The sequence below is a fragment of the Octopus bimaculoides genome, chromosome 2 (assembly GCF_001194135.2).
Source record: "Octopus bimaculoides isolate UCB-OBI-ISO-001 chromosome 2, ASM119413v2, whole genome shotgun sequence".
Lineage (NCBI taxonomy): Eukaryota > Metazoa > Mollusca > Cephalopoda > Octopoda > Octopodidae > Octopus > Octopus bimaculoides.
In genome coordinates, this window is record NC_068982.1 from 87,254,433 (window position 1) to 87,262,811 (window position 8,379).

Consider the following 8,379-nt stretch of genomic DNA (forward strand, 5'->3'; position numbering starts at 1 on the left):
AATTGCTCCAGCTAGGGAAAACACTACATTTATCTGGGATGATTTCAGTGGCGTAGCGAGAGAAGCCGATAGTCTCATCCTTCGCTGATGGGAAGTAAACCGTTACACTTTAAAAAGGGAGTAGATCACAAGTGCAAAATATAAAAAAGAAAGAAAATGGCCCACACAAATTCTTCGGTTTCGTGCTTCCTCCTACACTGTAGCAGAAATACAGGGACCGTGAAGCCATAATTAATGCTTAGTAACTGCTGCTAATCCATATTTAAAATCGAATTCGTGCTCAAAAGGAAAGCATTGATGTACTTCGAAAGGTTAACTTAGCTCAGATTAGGTTAAATTATCCCAACTTAGTTTAGTTTAAATGGATGATTTCTTTGCTGTGCTGGCACTCTTGTACTACTGAGGTAAACCTGTAATTACTCCAGATTAATCGTTAGTAATCTTGAAGGAATGACACACACTTTTATAATTGTAATGTTTTAGCATACATAAATATTATACAGTTCATTATAAATATAAATCCAACAAACGCTTTTAAATTAAAACAGCCGAATGCGACAAGAATGCTTAGTAAAAGTTTAAAAACTGCATTTTCTTTGTATTGTTTGCTCACTTGTTTTCCAATACTTGAAAGGCAAGGTGACGTTTGTGATTTTGAAGCATAAATCGACACTAAGGTCTACCAATAATTTTTGTTAAATAAATGACTAAATTTATAAAAATAAATACTGTTAAACTGGAACGATAATTATTGTTTTCAGATTTTAACTCTTCTCATTTCTTGACCAAAAAAGAAAGTTAGATTATTAAGTGGGCGAATCTGCATGTATATCCCTCGGCTTTCTTGAGAGAGACAAATTTAAAGAGAAAAAAATTGTTGCGCGCGTTTCAGAAATTCAAGTGTTCATCTTCGTAAAAAAAGTAAGATATGAGTACTACCGTTAATTGTTTTTAAAAGGCATGCAAACACACATTATGAAATACATTATAACTAGAAAGTAAACTTACTATTCATCATTTAAAATATTCAAAACTAAGGAAATGATACATTCGATTTATGTGTATAATCTATATACTTATAGTGGTCTATGACATTATTTTAATTTACAATTAACTCAACAAAAATTATATTCGATCTTTAAGATTTTCCTGGAGTGTGTATGGAACAGTCCAATCATGATAACATAATATACAATATACTGCCTCATTTTTGTGCAAAAACACGTAGCGAAAATGAAACAAAATTATCGTGAGTTTCTGCTTTCAACACCATTCAGTGTCAGATAGATGACATGGCAGAAGATGTTGAAATGCTAGTTGTAGCAATCAAGAGCATCAACGCAAAGTTTTGCTTTTCAGCTGGAAGAGTCGACTGATGTTTCTAATTATATTCAACCGATCTGCTTTTCTTTCTATATTGGTGATAACACTGGTCAACAATTTCTGAAAAATTGTGAGCTTCTTAAATGAGATTAGTTTATTATTATGTATTTTTATGCACAGAATCCAAATATCACCTTGTTAAACGCTTATTGGCTATTGATTAAAAGATAAGCGGCATGTAATATTTGATTATTTTATTAGAACGTACAGTATGTGTCATTATATGTTTTAAGCTCTAAACCATATTGTTATATGTTCATATCTATGTGAATGCGTAGGTATACGTATATATGAATACATCTTCACTAGTAGTACTATTTTGTTAAGCGCATCTACTAAGCAGTATGAACTGTGTTTAAGGCAGATACGCACAGCGTGTATCACTCCGCTATAGACACGGTTTGTAAACATGTCAAATAAAGTAAACACGTAGAAACATAACAATGCCTTCAGTGAGTTGTTTATTATCCCACAAAGAACAAAAGAATACATAACACATATCTACTCTTCTTTTTTGCTTGACGCTTAAAGTAGGCTGATGAATCATCTCTTGCCAATGTCCAGTAATAGTCTGCAAGCATTGTTGTGTTCCATTTACCCTAGTACCGCTTTTCCATGGTTGAAATATCTTGGGGAAACCTTTCATAATGTTCGTTACTAACTGTCCTACAGCTCGCCGGAAAATGTCTAAATGTGAGTCCAAAAAGTGGATTTTAAGTGACATGTTACAATCCATGTCCTTGTAAGCCTTGATGAGTTTTTCCATCAATTCTTTATAGTTCCCTTCCCTTCTGTTGCCGAGAAATCTCTTCGCCACTAGCTTGAATGGTTCACAAGCAGCTTTCTTCTTCCTGTGAAGGGCTGATTCAAAGTCATCATCTTTAAGAAGCTCTCGAATCTGAGGATCAATGAAAATTCCCCCTTTTATCTTAGCGTCGCTCAGTGTGGGGAATTTTGATGTTAAATACTTGAATCTCTGACCAAGTTTCTCCATAGCTTTTACAAAGTTTTTCATGAGCCTCAGTTTTATGTGTAATAGTGGTAGCAAAATTTTGTTTGGTTCAGTGAGAGGTGGATGTTGAACATTTTTCATCCCAGGCTCCAATGACTGACGAAGTGGCCAGTCTCTCCTGGTATAGTGGGAACCTCTTGTGCGGTTGTCCCATTCACACAGAAAGCAGCAGTACTTGGTGTATCCACCCTGCAAGCCCATCACAAAAGCAACAACCTTTAAGTCACCACAGAGCTGCCATTGATGTTCATCATATCTTATGCATTGCAATATATTCATGTGTGGTGCATAGTCCACAGGAACTGATGGTTCGCCATTGCCGTTATGCGGCAAGACACCTTTCAGACTCGTTTTGATGAATCTATGAACATCCCCCAGTGTCTGGTGCTTCCATCAGACCATTAATATTGTTGCAGGTCACTAAATCGCCGTTCATTACGAAGAAATCATTGAACTGCTGCTGACAGTCGCGAAATTTTGAAATTTTCACATCAACTGCTAGGAGATACCACTGTTGAAGACGAGAGTCTAGCAGCTCTGCCTTATTCATGGGTTGTTGTAGATCCCTGACAAGGTCATGGAGTTCCCATTGTGTTATGAGATGTGGCCTAGAAAAGTGTGCTTCATCAAAATTTGGGTCACTCTGTAATCTTTTTCTGCTTCCTCATCACCACTTTCCTAATCTGACTCAAAGGATACCGAAGTTGGTGCATCAGGAACAGGTCGTCCTTTTCTGCTTCCTCCTCACCACTTTCGAAGGATACCGAAGTTGGTGCATCAAGAACAGGTGGACCTTCTCCATGTAGAACTGGGCGAATAGCTGATGGAATGTTTGGATATTCAATAGACTCCTTTTTTTTCTTTGACAAGCTCTTTTGTACTGCAGAAGTAACAATTGTCGGTATGGTCTGGTGGCTCCCGCCACGTCATTGTCACAGCAAAAGGTATTATTTTTCTCTTCCTATTCAACCATTGGTGACGGTTAACAGCACAAGTGTTGCAGCATATGTGAGGAGCCCAGTTCTTATTCTGGTTACCAATCTTGCATCCAAAATATAGGTGATATGCCTTTCTAACTATAGCAGTTATACAGCGCTTCTGTGATGCAAAGGTCGCCCTACCACAAATGTAGCAGAAGTTTTCTGCCTTATTCACACAAGTACGAGGCATCTGAAAGAAGAAAACAACAAACAATTAGAAGATAAACAGAAAATTTATTCTTAAATTTATCATTATCACACAAAGCATGACAGCTTAGCAGGATTATTTATATTATTCAGTAAGAGAATGAAATTAATATAAATGTCTTACATGCATATCAAAAGCTTGCTTGATGAATATTTATTATAAGTTTTAAAAAGTGTTTGACTAGGAAAATCACCTACCTTTCAACTCAAAGTGTAAACTTGCACAGCACAACCACCTTCTATTACTGCTGGAACGATACTGAAAGGCAGTGAGACTGTGAGTGTGGTAAGAAACACACAGCCGCAAGCGTGTTGGAACCTGTTGTGACACTTAGGTGTATCTTGAAAAGCGGAGCTAACAAACGAATTTAACCATGATATTCATTATCAGCGACCTAAAATTTGGTGTAGATTTCTACTCTGGTCTCTGAAGCATATTTGTTGTTGACCAGTGTAATCAGCTGAAAGATGAGTACTTTTTGTTTTCTATTGAAGCAACAACCGCAGTACATGACATTATTCATATGCAATCAACCTCCTTGACAAAGTATGGAATATTGTGAAAAAGGCTAGGATCACTGCCAATCTGGTTTTGTTTCATAGGCAAAAAAGAAAGCTCCTTTGCTTACTTGTGCGCATTGCTCTATTCCCTGATAAGTTATCACAACCCAAAATTCTTCCTGGCATGTTTGAAGACGAAAAGATCTGTGTTATATGAGGAATCAGTTTTGGAAATGGTCGAACACTTTACTCCCGTTTGTTCAGAGAGATATGTGAAGAATTTAGCTCTGAATAAGTTGAACTGTTTTTACGAAATGGGATGAGATGCTTGCCTCGCGACAAGATTTTGGACCTACAATCAGAAATAGCATATTTTATTTCTTAAAAGCACCCTAAAATCATTCCTTCTGTGACGACAAGTTCACTCGCCTATGCTATGTTTACCAGTTTAAGCCAATTTCTTCAATGTAGCAAGATTGAATGCCTGGGGATCGAAATTAATGAACAACTGCTCATACTTTAGATGTCAATGACAAATATTTTCCGGAGCGTCAGTCGTTACAGGAGAAACACCACATAGATAAAGCAACCGAAGATGCTATTTTTGATACCGGCACTGCAACAGACGAATTCATGAAAGTGAGAAATGTTTCCGTGACTCTTAGCACATTTGATATTGTTGAGGCATTGCATCTTTCTAGCATCAACAGAAACAATGAGAGACTCAAATCAGTCTATCGATATGCTTCTTCCATTTCCCACTCAGTATATGGACTTGGGTTCAATATACTACATCGTGTTGGAAACTAGAAATTGACTTATCCTGAGCGTAGATATGACTCTCAACCATACAACCAAAATCAGATACTGACAAAACAATTTCATCCATGCCACTAAGATTCAGTCTATAACAGCATGGTGGAGCAAGTGCTGAATCATGCTAGAACTGTGCCCTTGTGTTTTGTATAAAACATCATTTTACATTTGTACTCAATAATTTTCTGAATTTTTTCCCCTAAACAACTGTGGTTCTTTGTACCTCCTTCTTTGGAAATATGCTCATGTTATATACCAATCTATAACAATTCGAATTCAAATTCAACTAACTTCACTTCATCCAACCACAAGAATTATTTACGAAAAGACTAGTTAATATAATTTCATAGTTATATAATATTTATTACTGGGGGCTGGTTGAGACAACTGTTTTAAATTATTTCTTTTTTTCGCTATTCCTCAAATGGTTATGACAATAATCAATCTCTTGCACTCATTTTCTACAGTTTATTTAATACAGGAACTGTATGGTTATAATTCAGAACATAAAATTTGAACTATATTTTATGAAAATCGAAGCACTATCAAATTTTTAAATATTTTAGAAACATAAATGTTTTATTGATAACCTCAGATATTTAATATTCTTGGAGTGTTAGATACAGCTAATGAAAATTTATCATTATGACGTCATAAAGAAATTGAAAACCCTCCCACTTTCATTTATATGTTAGAACATAAAATACATTAAAAGAAGAGGAATCGGAAGCTAGCCAGTTCTACCAGTAATTCTTTCGTTTATCAATCTCTACGGTATTTGTTTTGACTTATCACTTACATATAGACATATATTTATGCTTTATGTGTTGTGTGAAGAACGTATGCGAAGGCATATAAATCCAAAATTGTAAAATAATACTTCAACAATCGGTTATAAACATGGATGAGAGTGCTGTTATGAAAAGACGTATTACGATTCGTGGCATTATAGAGAAAGATACTGTTGAGAATATAAAGAAAGCTTTCAACCGCCACATCCATTTCACTTTAATGAGAGATAGAAATGTGGCGACCCCAAGAGATTATTATTTTGCTCTGGCGCTGACAATAAAAGACCAGTTGATTGGGCGTTGGATTCGAACACAGCAATACTATTACGATGTTGATCCAAAACGCGTTTATTATATTTCTATGGAATTTTACATGGGGAAGTTTTTGAAAAATGCCTTGATTTGTTTGAATAGTCTAGCGAATTATGAAGAAGCGATGAAGCAGTTAAACCTAGATTTGAACAGTTTACTTGAACAAGAAGAAGAAGCAGGTTTAGGAAATGGTGGTCTTGGAAGATTAGCAGCTTGCTTTTTAGATTCCATGGCTACAGTGGGTATCGCTGGTTATGGATATGGAATTCGGTACAATTATGGTATATTTAAACAGTACATGGAAAATGGATGGCAGTGTGAATCAGCCGACGAATGGCTTCTGTACGAAAATCCATGGGAAAAACAAAGACCGGAACACAAAGTAGATGTAAATTTTGGAGGTCGCGTTGAATTGATTGATGAACGATTTCAGTGGGTTGACACCTACAAAGTAATTGCAACGCCATATGACTACCCAGTTTCCGGTTTTGCAAATAATAAAGTAAACACACTTAGACTTTGGTCAGCTAAAGCACCACATAATTTCCAATTGCAATTTTTCAATAATGGTGATTATATAAGAGCTGTTTTAGATAGAAATTCGGCAGAAAATATCTCCTGTGTCCTGTACCCCAATGATGCTTTCTTTGAAGGTCAAGAATTGCGACTCAAGCAAGAGTATTTCCTAGTAGCAGCAACTTTACATGATGTTATACGAAGATTCAAAGCTGACATTTATGGACGTAGTAAAAAAGGAAAAGCAATGTTTTTTAACCTACCAAAGAAAGTTGCAATTCAGTTGAATGACACCCATCCTGCATTGGCAATACCAGAGTTAATGAGAATTCTTGTAGATGAAGAATACATTGACTGGGACGCTGCATGGAGCATTTCCTGTCAGACATTTGCTTATACAAATCACACATTAATGTCAGAAGCACTTGAACGGTGGCCTGTTACCATATTCGAAACATTACTTCCGAGACATTTGCAACTTATTTATCATATCAACCATTTACATTTAGAAAAAGTTGCTAGAGAATATCCCAACGATCCTGATCGCATTCGGCGAATGTCCGTATTCGAGGAATACCCTTATAAGAAAATAAACATGGCGTACCTTTGTATCGTCGGTTCACATGCAGTTAATGGTGTTGCACATCTTCACTCGGAACTGATAAAATCAGGTCTTTTCAAAGATTTCTATGAAATGTCACCCGAAAAGTTTCAAAATAAAACAAATGGAATATCCCCAAGACGATGGATTCTCCAGTGTAATACTGCACTAGCGGATGCACTTGTGGACAAAATTAGTAATCAGTGGGTAACTAATTTATCAAAATTAAGGGAAATTGAATCATTTATTTATGATCAAGACTTTGTAAGAACTATAATGTCAATAAAACGAGAAAATAAAAGAAGACTCGCCCAGTATATTAAAGATCACTATGACAAAACTATAAATGAAGATTCCTTGTTTGACGTTCATGTCAAAAGGATCCATGAATATAAACGCCAATTATTGAACTGTTTGCATGTAATTACCAAATACTGTCGTATTAAATACGAAAAACAAAATGTGGTGCCTCGAACAGTTATAATTGGAGGTAAAGCAGCACCAGGATATAAAATGGCCAAACTCATAATAAAGTTCATTAACAATGTTTCTCTTGTCATCAACGATGATCCTGACATAGGAGATCAACTTAAAGTAATCTTCCTGGAAAATTATTGTGTATCTTTAGCAGAACTAGTAATTCCAGCTGCTGAGCTAAGTCAACAAATTTCAACAGCTGGCACAGAAGCTTCGGGAACAGGCAACATGAAATTTATGGCTAACGGGGCTTTAACAATTGGCACACTGGATGGAGCTAATATTGAGATGGCAGAAGAAGTAGGGCAAGAAAATATGTTTATTTTTGGACATTGTGTTGATGAAGTAAATAGAATCAAAGAATCAGGATATGATCCATCAGAATATTATCATGGATCAGATGAATTGAAAAGAGCATTAGATTTAATCAAAGATGGCTATTTTAGCCCGGAAGACTCTAGCTTGTTTACAGATATATTTAACAATTTGTTTTATAGCGACGAATATTTACTGTTAGCTGACTTCCAGTCATATATGGAGGCACAGGATCAAGTAGAACAACTTTACAGAAGGCCCGAAGAATGGACCAGAAAATCAATCCTAAATATTTCTGCTTGTGGGAAATTTTCAAGTGACAGAACAATACGAGAGTACTCCAGAGACATTTGGAATGCAGAACTATCAGAAACTCTTCTTCGTCCAAACCTCTAGATATTTGTAATCAATAACTTCCATTTATGATTATCTTTATTTCAAAATTATTCTCAAATTAGAAAGTACTAT

The 8,379-nt window shown here is 35.8% G+C and overlaps 2 protein-coding genes across 2 annotated transcripts; one reads left to right on the forward strand and one right to left on the reverse strand.

Moving 5' to 3' along the window:
- Positions 1-1,795: 1,795 nt before the first annotated feature.
- On the reverse strand, positions 1,796-5,377 carry LOC106875835 (uncharacterized). The gene is made up of 2 exons (XM_014924126.2): positions 3,781-5,377; positions 1,796-3,565 (listed from the first exon to the last, which is right to left on the reverse strand). The coding sequence occupies exon 2, from the start codon at positions 2,672-2,674 to the stop codon at positions 1,796-1,798; it is 879 nt and encodes a 292-aa protein (XP_014779612.1). The 5' UTR covers positions 2,675-3,565; positions 3,781-5,377.
- A 213-nt stretch (positions 5,378-5,590) lies between these two features.
- On the forward strand, positions 5,591-8,379 carry LOC106875826 (glycogen phosphorylase, brain form-like). The gene has a single exon (XM_052978413.1). It carries the CDS (start codon positions 5,800-5,802, stop codon positions 8,305-8,307), a length of 2,508 nt encoding a protein of 835 aa, XP_052834373.1. The 5' UTR covers positions 5,591-5,799; the 3' UTR covers positions 8,308-8,379.